The 17,308-nt window shown below is 42.0% G+C and overlaps 1 protein-coding gene across 1 annotated transcript; it reads left to right on the plus strand.

The window, feature by feature from the left end:
* Window positions 1-229: 229 nt before the first annotated feature.
* LOC120029136 (galaxin-like) lies at window positions 230-15,976 on the plus strand. Its single transcript, XM_038974445.1, has 5 exons — window positions 230-491; window positions 10,360-10,558; window positions 14,969-15,126; window positions 15,224-15,358; window positions 15,963-15,976. The coding sequence occupies exons 1-5, from the start codon at window positions 230-232 to the stop codon at window positions 15,974-15,976; spliced, it is 768 nt and encodes a 255-aa protein (XP_038830373.1).
* Window positions 15,977-17,308: the final 1,332 nt, after the last annotated feature.

Below are 17,308 nucleotides of genomic sequence, written 5' to 3' on the forward strand. Positions count from 1 at the left end.
TTCTTATAGCTAGAACTCTCGATTTTATTTCCTTGAGTGCTATTCATCAAAATATAACGGGTAAAATCCAATCAATTATAAATAATCATCAGTACATGGCCCTGAGTTCGCCCAACATGACACCACAATAGGCACCAAATTCTGAGAGATGATATGTGCTCTTTTGGTATTGGGATGTCCAAAAAACGTATCTGGAGCGATAGCCTACAACCCCAACAGTGGCAAGAATATGTGCTGTGAAGGGACTCTGTACAACCTGCAGGTTCAAGATAGGCTCTCAGAGGAGGCCCAGTGCTCTGGGAGTGTCCTGATGGAGGTCAGCTCCACCCAGATCTGCTGCTCTGCCCCAGGACTAGACCTGCTCTATCCTACCCAGCCAGGGTTCATCTGCTGTGGGCACCGCTACCCCAACACCTCCCTGTGGTCTTGCTGCGTGGGGGTCCTGCACCCAAGGCCTGAACCACACACCACCAGCAAAAACATGATTCCAGGTCAGTGGGAACAGGATACAATCTGATCTTGACTCCCCTTTTTCATCGATCCATGATTTATGTCACAGTTTGTGTTACGTCTGTTAATCTAAACTAAGAGCATTGTATTTGGTACAAATCATTCCCTAAGTTCTATACCTCAGCTGAATCTGGTAATGAATTGTGTGGCTGTTGAACAAGTTGAGGAGACTAAATGACTTGGTGTTACGTTAGATTGTAAACTGTCATGGTCAAAACATATAGATTCAGTATTATAAAGATGGGGAGAGGTATATCCACAATAAAGAGATGCTTTGCTTTTTTGACACCACACTCCAAAAAGCAAGTCCTGCAGGCTCTAGTTTGGTCTTATCTTGATTATTGTCCAGTCGTGTGGTCGAGTGCTGCAAGGAAGGACCTAGTTAAGCTGCAGCTGGCCCAGAACAGAGTGGCATGTCTTGCTCTTCATTGTAATCATAGGGCTAATATAAATACTATGCATGCCAGTCTCCCTATCGCTAAGAGTTGAGGAGAGACTGACTGCATCACTTCTTTTTATAAGAAAGATTAATGAGTTGAAAATTCAAAATTGTTTGCATAGTCAACTTACACACACAAGACATTTTTGTCTTTATTTAACTAGGCAAGTCAGTTAAGAATACATTTTAATTTTCAATGACGGCCTAGGATCAGTGGGTTAACTGCCTTGTTCAGGGATAGAACGACAGATTTGTACCTAGTCAGCTCAGGGATTTGCTCTTTCAACCTTTCGATTACTAGTCCAATGCTCTAACCACTAGGCTACCTGCCACCCCATGCCACCAGGGGTCTTTTCACAGTCCCCAAATCCAGAACAAATTCAAGAAAGCGTACAGTATTATATAGAGCTGTTATTGCATGAAACTCCCTTCCATCTCATATTGCTCAAATGAAGAGCAAACCTGGGTATATAAAACAGATAAAGCAACACCTCACGGCACAACGCCTCTCCCCTTTTGACCTAGATAGTTTGTGTGTATGTATTGATATGTAGGCTACGTGAGACTTTTTTTTATTAATGTATTTCTTTCCTTGAGTTGTTCTTGGCTATTGATGTTGTGTAATATGCCATGTTTTGTGTGCACCCCATTTGTAATGAACACGATGGGAGACAGAGAGCTGTTTTCAAGCGCAGGGCGCAGCAGGTGTTTATTGTAAAGGACCACAGGAGGAGGCAGGTAGCTGGGTCCAGAGGCAGCAGAAGGTCATACACAGGGGTCCAAAAAGGCAACAGTACAGGCAGGGAAAAGGCTAGTAACGTCATCTGGGAAATCTGATAAGCTAAAGTACCGGCAGGGAATAGGCAAAAGGCATCAATAGTGAGTCAGGTAAAAACTATCATACACAGGAGGAGCACAGTCCAGGAAAAACCAGCGCTCCAAATAGAAGTGTGTCACAAAACAAACAAGTGTGTCACAAAACAAACAATACCTCACAGTGATGGGGTGCAAAGAACTGAACTAAATAGTGTGTGATAATGACATACAGGTGTGTGAACAGGTGATCAGAATTCAGGTGATTGGGATCTGGAGAGTGAGCTGCGTTCAGGGGATCTATGTGTTTGAAAGTGTGAGTTGGAAGCAGACATTACACCAGGAAGATTAGCTGCTGCTTTCGCAACAGCTAATGGGGATCATAATAAAATACCAAATCATCTCTGAATGATCACCGAAAGACCAACTTACAGGCCAGACGAGTGATATGAAGATTCTATATGTAGTTCATAAAAGATAATGATGGGTCTTTTGATGGGTCCCTGCCTGGATTCTGTCTCTGTCTAAGCCCGTTTGATTAGACTGTTGTTTATTATCAGAGGTCAGGCCTCCAGTTTGAAGCACAGGATGAAAGGAAACATGACTTTATACTTTGGCCTTTGGCAAGAACAATGGGAAGCACTTCAATCGCCTTTTAAGGGAAGCTCTTTGACTCATTGATGTACAGTGGTTTCACAACACTGATCTAAAGTGTGTGTGTCCAGTTCTGCTAGGGACAGTGGAGTGTGTGTCTGTGAAGATGAATTAGCAGTCCATCGTGATGGTGAACGTCATGTCCATGCAGGCCTGGCGTGGCCATGTCAACACTCTGCTTTTCCCCTCAATACCTCACATTACCCAACCACTGCAGCTCTCCTGAACTGGTGCCAGGAAACACTTACATCTGGGTGAAAACAAGACATTTCTCAGACACCATCAAGTTAATCTCTGATCTCAGCGATCATTCCTCCCCTCTTCATTCCATCCTCTCCAGGTGCTCAAAATGATACTTTTAACCATGTTTTGAGGCTATACAGTGTTTGCTCACATTTGCATTGTTTACAAACAATGGCATACATTTTTTAAATTTTGGTTTCTGATGGGGTAGGAAAGTTGAACTAAGCTTATGGGGTGCACACATACGTTATATTCTTCGAGAATCAATTGGTGTATCAATCATTTAAAAGTCAATAAATGGATGTAGCTATCACAGATAGATATCACAGATTGCCCCTTGAAACTATCAGTTGATTTTATTTGCTTATGAAAAATGTCCATGCTCTCTCATGAGTCACATCTCAGGATAAGCTATATTTTATAATGTGTTTTCTGCCATATTATCACAAAAGTTCATTGTATGTGAATGCATTTTTCTGTCTTAATACGAGTTATTCCCTCTTTCAATTCCATACTGAAGCTATTTCTTCACGTGACACTAACATCTTAGGTGTAGACCTGTCTGTGAAGTGATTGCATCACATTGTCAAGTGACAGGAAATGAAGCCTATTTCAAGTATTTGTGTGTAGGTGTGTGACTTCACTGCACAATAAATATGGTTTAAATTTAGTTTTTGGGAGTGGTTGCCTTTTTGGAATCCAACATACAGTATATACCATATTATCTGAAACCTCATAGCACGGGAGGCACTGTGGAAAGCTGTAAGTACAAATAATAAGGTGAGAATAAAAATGGATTCTTCCATAGCAAAAGTTCCTGCCTTTTGCTAAATAGTATAAAGTAGATTATTCAGTTGATGTTCCTATCGGTCCTAGACTATGGCTACATCATCTATATGAATGCAGCTGCCACTTTATTAAAACCATTAGATGCACTGTGCTTTATTACAGGTGAGAATTGAATCACTGCATTCTCTACCAGAAAGTTGGTTGGGCCTCTTTGATCAATCAATCAATTTTATTTTATATAGTCCTTCGTACATCAGCTAATATCTCGAAGTGCTGTACAGAAACCCAGCCTAAAACCCCAAACAGCTAGTAATGCAGGTGTAGAAGCACGGTGGCTAGGAAAAACTCCCTAGAAAGGCCAAAACCTAGGAAGAAACCTAGAGAGGAACCAGGCTATGAGGGGTGGCCAGTCCTCTTCTGGCTGTGCCGGGTGGAGATTATAACAGAACTATGCCAAGATGTTCAAAAATGTTCATAAGTGACAAGCATGGTCAAATAATAATCATGAATAATTTTCAGTTGGCTTTTCATAGCTGATCATTAAGAGTTGAAAAACAACAGGTCTGGGACAGGTGGCGGTTCCATAACCGCAGGCAGAACAGCTGAAACTGGAATAGCAGCAAGGCCAGGCGGACTGGGGACAGCAAGGAGTCACCACGGGCGGCAGTCCCGACGCATGGTCCTAGGGCCCAGGTCCTCCGAGAGAAAGAAAGAGAGAAGGAGAAAATTAGAGAGAGCCAAGATTTTCAAAATGTTCATAAATGACAAGCATGGTCAAATAATAATCAGGAATAAATCTCAGTTGGCTTTTCATAGCCGATCATTAAGAGTTGAAAACAACAACAACAATTTGATGTCAAATAGGTTGATACATTGCTATTTTGTCATTTATAAAGCCATTTTACAAAAAGTCCCACTATACCAAACATCTTTACGAAACTTTAGACATACGAGTTACCACACCTGGTCTCAGGGATGGCTAACTCTGGAATTTCCTTTGGTCTCTACTGAGTTAGGTAAATCAGCTTTAGGTTTTTAAAATGTTCTTAAATGTTTTGTTTTGTTGCCTCTAGGCCAATTCAAAAAGCTGATTTAGGACCTTTTTTTTGGTTGTATTTTCTGTTATGTATGAAACTCAGGGCTCATCTGTAAAAGAGATATTAGTCTCAGTATGACTCCCTGATAAAATAAAGGTTAAATAAAATAAAAATATGGGGAAGCAGAATGTCATTACATGCCTCTGAGGCTTGTTCCAGAAATTAATCAATGCAAAAACATTCCAGGGCACTGGGCCTTTTGTCTTCATCAATTAGCAGAGTAAGTTAAAACCTCTACGGGATCGGTGTCCCTCCACCGGGATGGTTGAGCTAACGTGCGCTAATGTGATTAGCATGACGTTGTAAGTAAGAAGAACATTTCCCAGGACATAGACATGTCTTATATGGGCAGAAAGCTTAAATTCTTGTTATTCTAACTGCACTGTCCAATTTACAGTAACTAATACAGTGAAAAAATAGCATGCTATTGTTTGAGGAGAGTGCACAAAAACAACAAAAATCACGGCAAGTGAAAAAATCACGGCAAGTTTTATCACGGCAAGTGATTTAATAAATTGTCCAGCTAGCATCCCACCACGACAACATCTGGTGAAATTGTAGAGCGCGAAATTCAAAATACAAAAATCGTAATATTAAACATTCATGAAAATACAAGTGTCTTACATCGTTTTAAAGCGTAACTTCTTGTTAATCCAACCGCGTTGTCAGATTTCAAAAAGGCTTTACAGCAAAAGCATACCATGCGATTATCTGAGGACAGCGCCCCACACCAAAATACTTTTCCAAATCAGCACAGGCGTCACAAAATCACAAATAGCAATAAAATAAAACACTTACCTTTGAAGATCTTCCTCTGTTTGCAATCACAAGGGTCCCAGCTATACAACAAATGGTAGTTTTGTTCGATAAAGTCCTTCTTTATATCCCAAAAATGTCCGTTTAGTTGGGTCACTTGATTCAGTAATCCACTCATTCATCATGTATACAAACGAATCCAAAAAGTTACCAGTAAAGTTTGTCCAAACAATTCAAACTATGTTTCTAATTAATCCTCAGGTACTCTAATATCTAAATAAACAATACAATTTAAGATGGAGAATACTATGTAGGGAAGATAAATAACGAAGAGCGCGCACCTCATTCATGCGCGCAACAAGACTACTTTTTTAATGAGAGACACCTTGGAAAAACTACAACTACTCATTTGTTTTTCAAAAAACAAACCTGAAACCCTTTCTAAAGACACGTGGTGTGATCATAACAACATACAGGAACTCAAGTCCTTCTGTTCACCTGACTTAGAATTCCTCACAATCAAATGTCGACCGCATTATCTACCAAGGGAATTCTCTTCGATTATAGCCAGCCGTATATATTCCCCCCCAAGCAGACACATCGATGGCCCTGAACGAACTTTATCTGACTCTATGTAAACTGGAAACCACACATCCTGAGGCTGCATTCATTGTAGCTGGGGATTTTAACAAGGCTAATCTGAAAACAAGACTCCCTAAATTCTATCAGCATATCAATTGTGCTACCAGGGCTGGTAAAACCCTGGACCATTGTTATTCTATCTTCCGCGACGCATATAAGGCCCTCCCCCGCCCTCCTTTCAGAAAATCTGACCACGACTCCATTTTGTTGCTTCCAGCCTACAGACAGAAACTAAAACAAGAAGCTCCCGAGCTCAGGTCTGTCCAACGCTGGTCCAACCAATCTGATTCCACGCTTCAAGACTGCTTTGATCACGTGGATTGGGATATGTTCCGCATTGCGTCCAACAACAACATTGACGAATACGCTGATTCGGTGAGCGAGTTCATTAGAAAGTGCATCAGCGACGTTATACCCACAGCAACGATTAAAACATTCCCAAACCACAAACCGTGGATTGATGGCAGCATTCGCGCGAAACTGAAAGTGCGAACCACTGCTTTTAACCAGGGCAAGGTGACCGGAAACATGACCGAATACAAACAGTGTAGCTATTCCCTCCGCAAGGCAATCAAACAAGCTAAGTGCCAGTATAGAGACAAAGTAGAGTCGCAATTCAACGGCTCAGACACAAGAGGTATGTGGCAGGGTCTACAGTCAATCACGGATTACAAAAAGAAAACCAACCCCCGTCGCGGACCAGGATGTCTTGCTCCCAGACAGACTAAATACATTTTTTGCTCGCTTTGAGGACAATACAGTGCCACTGACACAGCCCGCTACCAAAACCTGCGGGCTCTCCGTCACTGCAGCCGAGGTGAGTGAAACATTTAAACGTGTTAACCCTCGCAAGGCTGCAGGCCCAGACGGCATTCCCAGCCGTGTCCTCAGAGCATGCGCAGACCAGCTGGCTGGTGTGTTTACGGACATATTCAATCAATCCTTATCCCAGTCTGCTGTTCCCACATGCTTCAAGACGGCCACCATTGTTCCTGTTCCCAAGAAAGCTAAGGTAACAGAGCTAAACAACTACCGCCCCGTAGCACTCACTTCCGTCATCATGAAGTGCTTTGAGAGACAAGTCAAGAACCATATCACCTCCACCCTACCTGACACCCTAGACCCACTCCAATTTGCTTACCGACCCAATAGGTCCACAGACAACGCAATCGCATCCACACTGCACACTGCCCTAACCCATCTGGACAAGAGGAATACCTATGTGAGAATGCTGTTCATCGACTACAGCTCAGCATTTAACACCATAGTACCCTCCAAACTTGAGACCCTGGGTCTCGACCCCGCCCTGTGCAACTGGGTCCTGTACTTCCTGACGGGCCGCCCCCAGGTGAGGAGGGTAGGTAACAACATCGCCACCCCGCTGATCCTCAACACTGGGGCCCCACAAGGGTGCGTTCTGAGCCCTCTCCTGTATTCCCTGTTCACCCACGACTGCGTGGCCATGCACGCCTCCAACTCAATCATCAAGTTTGCGGACGACACTAGTGGTAGGCTTGATTACCAACAACGACGAGTCGGCCTACAGGGAGGAGGTGAGGGCCCTCGGAGTGTGGTGTCAGGAAAATAACCTCACACTCAACAAAACAAAGGAGATGATTGTGGACTTCAGGAAACAGCAGAGGGAGCACCCCCCTATCCACATCGACGGGACAGTAGTGGAGAGGGTAGTAAGTTTTAAGTTCCTCGGCGTACACATCACGGACAAATTGGTCCACCCACACAGACAGCGTTGTGAAGAAGGCGCAGCAGCGCCTCTTCAACCTCAGGAGGCTGAAGAAATTTGGCTTGTCACCAAAAGCACTCACAAACTTCTACAGATGCACAATCGAGAGCATCCTGTCGGGCTGTATCACCGCCTGGTACGGCAACTGCTCCGCCCACAACCGTAAGGCTCTCCAGAGGGTAGTGAGGTCTGCACAACGCATCACCGGGGGCAAACTACCTGCCCTCCAGGACACCTACAGCACCCGATGTCACAGGAAGGCCATAAAGATCATCAAGGACAACAACCACCCGAGCCACTGCCTGTTCACCCCGCTATCATCCAGAAGGCGAGGTCAGTACAGGTGCATCAAAGCAGGGACTGAGAGACTGAAAAACAGCTTCTATTTCAAGGCCATCAGACTGTTAAACAGCCACCACTAACATTTAGTGGCTGCTGCCAACATACTGACTCAACTCCAGCCACTTTAATAATGGGAATTGATGGAAATTTATGTAAAAATGTATCACTAGCCACTTTAAACAATGCCACTTAATATAATGTTTACATACCCTACATTACTCATCTCATATGTATATGTATATACTGTACTCTATATCATCTACTGCATCTTGCCATCTTTATGTAATACATGTATCACTAGCCACTTTAAACTATGCCACTTTATGTTTATATACCCTACATTACTCATCTCATATGGTATAGAGTACAGTATATACATCTACTGCATCTGCCTATGCCGTTCTGTACCATCACTCATTCATATATCTTTATGTACATATTCTTTATCCCGTTACACTTGTGTGTATAAGGTAGTAGTTGGGGAATTGTTAGGTTAGATTACTCGTTGGTTATTACTGCATTGTCGGAACTAGAAGCACAAGCATTTCGCTACACTCGCATTAACATCTGCTAACCATGTGTATGTGACAAATACAATTTGATTTGATTTGTTGACATCTAGTGGAAGCCATAGGAACTTCAATCTGGGAGGAATTATTTTGAATATCCCATACTACCATGCTTGTCACTTATGAACATTTTGAACATCTTGGCCATGTTCTGTTATAATCTCCACCCGGCACAGCCAGAAGAGGACTGGCCACCCCTCATAGCCTGGTTCCTCTCTAGGTTTCTTCCTAGGTTTTGGCCTTTCTAGGGAGTTTTTCCTAGCCACCGTGCTTCTACACCTGCATTGCTTGCTGTTTGGGGTTTTAGGCTGGGTTTCTGTACAGCACTTCGAGATATTAGCTGATGTACGAAGGGCTATATAAAATAAACTTGATTTGATTTGATAGGCTTGCATTGAAATGGCCTATGACCTCAATTTTATTTATTCCGGATGGATTCTCCTCAGGTTTTTGCCTGCCATATCAGTTCTGTTATACTCACAGACATTATTTTAACAGTTTTCTATCCAATGCTACCAATTATATGCATTTCCTAGCTTCTGGGCCTGAGTAACAGGCAGTTTACTTTGGGCACGTCAGTCATCCGGAACTCAGGATATTGCCCCCTGGCCTTAAAAAGAGATAGCTGATTTCTGCATACGGCTAAACCATAGACTGTAAAAAATACAACTGTTGAACAACTGTTTAAATCAAGGTGTAATCCTTTCAGCACAATCTATTTTACATGGCTGGGTGGGAGGCCACAGCCAATCTGGCATCTGCATGATAACAGAACTACTGTGTGAAAGAAAATTTGACATAAACAACTAATCAAAGCTGTCCAGTCCCATGAATGGCGGTATGCAATTACAGGGTAAACAATTGTATACACTGCAAACACATTCTAGTCTTATAATTACAGTCTTCCTAAAAAATTCTTTAAAAATTCCTACAAATATTCAGAAAATAATGGAAGGGACTGATTTGACAGTTTCTCAAGTACGTTGTTTGATTAAAAAAAAGTATATCTCCTCTTCCATAAGGGAAGGGCCCTGGGGGGCGGGGTGCTTTTATTTGTCCTGTAATGGAAATGTGTTTTTTTGCACATCCCAACGCCCCCTGAGACACCCACAGGCGGTGGGGCCAGGGTCGGCTTTGTGTAGGCTTCCTGCCTCTGATCTGTAGATGATTGAAGGAAGCAATAGGATATACCCCCGGTTAGCGGATCCTACGCCGGTTATCCCCCGGCGCCAAAAAATAGCCCGGAACTGTCTGAATTATCAGGTGGTCCAAAAATAGTGCACGAGAAGTACTATAACAGTCAAAGAAAACGTAATGGGAATGGAAACAACATGTGGCAGAATTTTTTTGGGGTGACTTGACAAGAAATGAGAGGAAAGTGAGTAAGAAAATAAGTCTTTAATATGTTTCCTTTCAGGCTCTTGTCGTGGGAGATGGTTTGACTCCTTGGACACCTTCCCAGATAATCACACTGTTCTCAAGTGGACCACACAGCCTCTTGCTGTATGATTTAAGAAGCTCTGACTTTTATGTTTGTTGACAAAATACAATCACACAACCCTGACATTCTTAGACCTCTGACTCCAACAATTACCTCTACAGGGCTGATTGGAATAGTGTTATTTCTGAGATTAAGTTTAAAAATCTTATCAAAATGACCAGACATAATAAAAGAGATCATGTCTGAAATGTGATTTCTCTCACAGATGTAACTATCTCTCTCCGTCTCTCTTTCTCTCTTTCCAATTCCCTCTCGGGCAGATTTTGGGATGACGGCCCCATCCACAACAGAGTGCAAAGTCTTCCTGGTAATCTATGGCCTGCTGGGTTGCTCTGCCACCATCCTCTTGTTCAACCTCTTCCTGGAGAGGATCATCACCATGTTGTGCTTTCTCATGCGATGGTGCCACCGGAAGAGAACACACAATATCAGGCTAGGGGGCAACAACAACCAAGGAGGGTGGGAAAGAAGGGTGGCGGCCCTCTGGGTATTTGGTCACTCTCAAACTGCCTCCTCATGCTCCTGGGGGTATGCTGTACCTACTCCCTCTTCAATGCCCTCTCTGTCATCATCAAACGGGATGAACTGGATCCTGAGTCAGCTGATCCATCTGCGTAGCTGCCTGTGCCACTGCAGACCTCTACAATGTGTGTCTGGCTGTAGAACTCTCTCACCACTCTGACCTTTTTCAACTGCTCCTGTATCTCTGTGCTGCTACCTTCACCTCTGGACTTCTCCCATCCTTCGACTACCACCTGTGGACACCTTTCTTGCTACAACCTCTGAACACCTTTAGTGTTTGTGCTTCAATGCCTAGAGTAAGTGGACTTTGTGGAGCCAGAGTGCCTTTACTGTTATCTTATGTATATATTATGTGTTAATATGTCATTAGCCCATTACTACTTAATTCCAAACTATTTATAGTTGTTGTTGTACAGCCTTCTTCAGGCTAGGGTTCTTTTTTCTCAATTTCCGCCTGACTGACGTGCCCAAAGTAAACTGCCTGTTGCTCGGGCCCTGAAGCCAGGATATGCATACAATTGGTACCATTGGAAAGAAAACACTCTGAAGTTTGTAGAAATGTTAAAATAATGTAGATGACTATAACACAATAGATATGGTAGGAGAAATCCAAAGAAACACCAACCAGATTTCTTTTTGTGAGGATTAAAGGATTAAATAGAGATTAAATATATTTCATCTGAAGATTAAATAGAAATGTATTTTTACTTGTTGAAACAAAGTTTAGGGGTAGATTTTTGGATTCCTATCTTGGCATGTTGAACGAGTGGATTACTCAAATCGATGGCGCCAACTAAACTGACTTTTTGGGATATAAAGAAGGGTTTTATCTAACAAAACGACACTACATATTATAGCTGGGACCCTTTGGATGACAAATCAGAGGAAGATTTTCAAAAAGTAAGTGAATATTTAATCGCTATTTGTGAACTTATGAAACCTGTGCGGGTGGAAAAATATTTTGATGTGGGGCGCCATCCTCAAACAATCGCATGGCATCATTTCGCTGTAAAGCCTACAGTAAATCAGACAGTGCAGTTTGATTAACAAGAATTTAAGCTTTCAACCGATATAAGACACTTGTATGTACCTAATTGTTTAATATTGTAACGATCGTCTTCCTCCTCGTCTGAGGATGAGCAAGGATCGGACCAAAATGCAGCGTGGGTTGAATACATACTTATTTATTTAAGAAAGACGAAGACGGAAAAACTCTTAAACAAACTACAAAACAATAAACGACGTTAACAGACCTGAACTTGAGAACATAATAAAAATGAACGCACGAACAGGAAGGAACACACGAACGAACGAACGAACGAACGAACGAAACAGTCCCGTGTGGCACAAACACTGACACAGGAACAATCCCCCACAAACAAACAGTGAGAACAGCCTACCTTAATATGGTTCTCAATCAGAGGAAACGTAAAACACCTGCCCCTGATTGAGAACCATATCAGGCTAGTTGACAACCCAACATAGAAACACATAACATAGAATGCCCACCCAACTCACGCCCTGACCATACTAAACAAAGACAAAACAAAGGAAATAAGGTCAGGAACGTGACAAATATCCATAATTGTTATGATTATTTATTTGAATTGCGGGCCCTCCAATTTCACCGGAAGTTGTCCCGCTAGCGGGACGCCTAGACTTAAGAAGTGAGTGTATCTATGTTAGTATTTCACCTGTATATAATATGTCATGTTACATAGCCATTTAATAGCTTCATGGTCGAGCTATGAGTACTTTTACCATTGGGACAATAGTTACTCTACTTGCCATTAAAACCTATAGGTATAAGATGGCCACCTGCCGTGAGGTAATTAGCATCCAATAATGCTGGCATTTCCGCTTTCTCATTTTCATGTGACCTTTCCTAGACGGCAGACCCCATAGCCTTGTTTATATTAACATGCTAGCTTAATTAACCTAGCATGCTAACTGGAATGCAAACATTTATGCGAACCTGTGCAAACTATGTATGGGGTTTATACTGTTATGTTATGTTAGCTTATACTGTTTATTATGTTAGGTTATATCCTTTTCCTACAAGCTTATTAGCTTTCCAGCTATTCACTTATCATTTTTAATAGCCTGTAGTTTGTTAGTCTAGCCGCTAATGTATGCTAGTAACCGTTATGCCTTATAATGTGTAATGTATTCTCTATTAGCCTGTTGCTAATACTTAGCTGAGACTGTGTTTAGCTTCCCTAGCCATTGCCTATTGCCTATGTACAGTGCATTGCTCCCATTGCTGCTATGCTATTAGCCTCTATTACTCCTACTGTTGCTTAGCATATTAGCCTTATATTGTTATAGCACATTTATAGCCATGTCATTACACTTCTAATCCTATTAGCTATCATTGTAGCATTGTCATTGCTATGTTATCATGCCGTTACTGTTGCTAAATCTTTATAGCTATATCACTGTTTAATACATCTTCCTATTTGTCTTCTGACAGAATACTACACACATCACACATCTATCAAATGTATCACAATCACTCCTATTCTCCTGTAATACCTTCTTGCCCGTTGTGCTGCTGTCTGTGCCCAATAATGTTTGTACCATGTTTTGTGCTGCCATGTTGTGTTGCTACCATGTTGTTGTTGTGTTGCTACTGTGCTTTGTTGTCATGTGTTGCTGCCTTGCTATGTTGTTGTCTTAGGTTTCTCTTTAAGTAGTGTTGTGTTGTCTCTTGTCGTGATGTGTGTTTTGCTCTATATTTATATACACTACAGTTCAAAAGTTTGGGGTCACTTAGAAATGTCCTTGTTTTGGAAAGAAAAGCGATTTGTTTTGTCCATTAAAATAACATAAAATTGATCAGAAATACAGTGTAGACATTGTTAATGTTGTAAATGATGAGTGTAGCTGGAAATGGCTGATTTTTAATGGAATATCTACATAGGCGTACAGAGGCCCATTATCAGCAACCATCACTCCTGTGTTCCAATGGCACCTCACAAGTCCTCAACTGGCAGCTTCATTAAATAGTACCCGCAAAACACCAGTCTCAACGTCAACAGTGAAGAGGCGACTCCGGGATGCTGGCCTTCTAGGCAGAGTCTCCCTGTCCAGTGTCTGTGTTCTTTTGCCCATCTTAATCTTTTATTTTTATTGGCCATTCTGAGATATGGCTTTTTCTTTGCAACTCTGCAAGTCCAGCGTTTGCAGAGATCTTCAGTTTGCAACACTCACTACCGAGTTCCAAACTGCCTCTGGAAGCAACCTCAGCACAAGACCTGTTCGTTGGGGGCTTCATGAAATGGGTTTCGATGGCCGAGCAGCCGCACAGAAGCCTAAGATCACCATGCGCAATACCAAGTGTTGGCTGGAGTGGTGTAAGGCTCGCCGCCATTGGACTCTGGAGCAGTGGAAACTCGTTCTCTGGAGTGATGAATCATGCTTCACCATCTGGCAGTTTTGACGGATTTGTGTTTGGCGGATGCCAGGAGAACACTACCTGCCCTAATCCATAGTGCCAACTTTAAAGTTAGGTGGAGGAGGTATAATGGTATTTTTCATGGTTCTGGCTAGGCCCCTTAGTTCCAGTGAAGGAAAATCTTAACGTTACAGCATACAATAACATTCCAGAGATGATTCTGTGCTTCCAACTTTTTGGAAACAGCTTGGGGAAGGCCCTTTCCTGTTTCAGCATAAAAATGTCCCCTTGCACAAAACAGAGAGAGTTTGTCGAGATCGGTGTGGAAAAACGTGATTGGCCTGCACAGAGCCCTGACCTAAGCCCATCCAACACCTTTGGGATGAATTGAAACGCCGACTGCGAGACAGGCCTAATCGTTCAACATCAATGCCCAATCTCACTTGTAGCTGAATGGAAAGAAGTCCCCTCAGCAATGTTCCAACATCTAGTGGAAAGCCTTCCCAGAGGACTGGAGGCTGTTATGGAAGCAAGGGGGGACCAACTCCATATTAATGCCCATGATTTTGTAATGACAGGTTCAGCGAGCAGGTGTCCACATACTTTTGGTAATGTAGTGTAGCTGATATTAGCATGAAAAAAGTATTGACATTTCAAAAATGTAGCAATGATAACTTTTCAATTTTCACCAATTGCAACTGGAAAAGCAGGTCTCAGCAAAACAATGACTCATACAACATATCAATGACTGAGACGGTGTCGTAGTACTGACCTTAGAACAGTGTTTAGGGGCAACTTCATCCTACTACCTTTCTTTAATTAAGATGTGTCATCATGATGTAACTGTATGTGTGAGCATTGCGACTCCACTTTGTCTATGTCTAGTTGATGTGCTGCATATAGATGAAGATAATGCCCTCTAGACATGAAGATGAGCCTCTGCCTTTCAGGTCTCCCAGAGATCACGTCTGCAACGGGCTGAATTATGACGTTCTAGAATACACCTGCTGTGAAGGAGTACGGCATAAAGGGGCGGGGCTGTCCTGCTGTGGAAAAAGGGCCTTCGGCCTCACCCAGGCTTCCTGTTGTACCTATTCACTCAAACCTGGTAACTGGGTTGAAATCATAATTTTTTCAGCACTTCCTGAATTTGAATTTAAATTTATATGCTGTGTGTGTGTTTATCTGTTATTCAACCGTTGCAGGTCAGTTAACTCTGAATGTGAGCCAGCTGGTGTCAGATTGCTGTGGGTTGAGGGCCTACGACCCACTCAACCAACTGTGTTGTGACTCACGGATCCTAACCAGGACCCAACCCCATGCCAAGTGTTGTGGAAAAGGTCAGTGAGGTCAGTTTTGTTTTTTACATCTTTGCTGTCATAATTGTGCTTTTTTTAAATTCATAAATAGGCATTAAAAAAATGTTAGGATCTCAAACTGTCTTTCCCATAGAGGTCTGTCTGTTTCGAAAGCTGTTTGGGAGATGTTTTCCAATTCTCTCAAGCAGTGTCCCTGTGACAACATCATTTCCCAGCTCCACCTCATGGTTTCTATGTTCACTCCCTCCCCTTCACAATGTCAAGCTTGTAACACTTGAGCACTCGAAAGCGCTTCAGTGCTTCAAACAGTACATCTGATCAATTGTTATTACTTGTCCCAAAGAGCATTACAATGAAGACCACCAGCTTTGCTGTGGAAATGTTGTCGAAGGACGGAAGGTCCTGACTAAAATGTCCAGCCACCACCGATGCTGTGGAGACCACCAGTTTGACCAGCTGCTGCTCTGAACCACTATCCCCAAAGCCTCTCAATGCAAGCTTCTGTGCGTCATCAAGTTCTAATGTTAGTAGAAAGCCAACCTGATAGTTTTGTATGGCTGTAATGAAACTTCACATTATGATAGTTTGTCATCTTTGTGTGTATTTTGTTCTCTCTTTTTTTCAGTACAGGGGAATTGATGCGAGTTCTCCAAACTGGTAAGGTTGTCTTTGGCCTTCAACCACATACTGAACCTCATAATGTCTCCCTTTTCTTTATTCAATGTTCAATTTGAACAGTTCATTAACAGTCAGCTTTAAAATAATATATTTGATGTCCAATGGCTAAAAGCCACAATGGGTGTCGCATCCATTTTAAATGATGAATGTCATTAATTCAAAACACCCACTACATGTCAGCTTCTCTGAATGTTCTTTAATAGATTTCAAATGAACTGAACATCTGCAGGTGTCAGATATTGCTTTATTTTCCTTGTGGGTTTTGGCTTTTGGCCAAGGCCCGAGGCATTGATCTGCCAACAAGCAGTCACAGTGTGATACTCTCAAGTGGGCTCTTTGTCTGTAGAACGATAGTGGTGGAATAATTAAAAACATGATGATGGATTATGTTTTTTACAAAACATTTTTTAACTATGCTTGTATGTGTGTATTTGTATTATATATATATATAGTGAGCTCCAAAAGTATTTGGACAGTGAAAAGTTATTGTTTAGGCTCTGTACTACAGTACTTTAGATTTGAAATGATACAATGACTGAGGATAAAGTGCAGACCCTCAGATTTAATTTGGGGGTATTTTCAATCATATTGTGGGAACCGTTTAGAAACTACAGCACTTTTTATACATAGTCCCCCCATTTTAGGGGAACAAAAATATTGTGACAAATTCACTTATATGTGTATTAAAGAAGTCAAAGGTTTAGTATTTGGTCCCATTTTCCTAGCTCGCAATGATTACATAAAGCTAGTGACTCAAAGTTGCTGGATGCAGCTGCACAGACAATGAACATATTCACACAAGCACTGGTATTTAACCCTTTCTCCCTCATTATGCATCTGAACAGCCAATACACCTCTGTTGCTATCCAGAAGATTAGTGATATACAGTTGAAGCTGGAAGTTTACATACACCTTAGCCAAATACATTTAAACTCAGTTTTTCACAATTCCTGACATTTAATCCTAGTAAAAATTCCCTGTCTTAGGTCAGTTAGGATCAACACTTTTTTTTAAGAATGTGAAATGTTAGAATAATAGTAGAGAGAATTATTTATTTCAGCTTTTATTTCTTTCATCACATCCCCAGTGGGTCAGAAGTTTACATACACTCAATTAGTATTTGGTAGCATTGCCTTCAAACTGTTTAACTTGGGTCAAACGTTTCGGGTAGCCTTCCACAAGCTTCCCACAATAGGTTGGGTGAATTTTGGCCGATTCCTCCTGACAGAGCTGGTGTAACTGAGTCATGTTTGTAGGCCTCCTTGCTCGCACACGCTTTTTCAGTTCTGCCCA

This window comes from Salvelinus namaycush, chromosome 34 (assembly GCF_016432855.1).
Source record: "Salvelinus namaycush isolate Seneca chromosome 34, SaNama_1.0, whole genome shotgun sequence".
In the NCBI taxonomy this organism is placed as follows: Eukaryota; Metazoa; Chordata; class Actinopteri; order Salmoniformes; family Salmonidae; genus Salvelinus; species Salvelinus namaycush.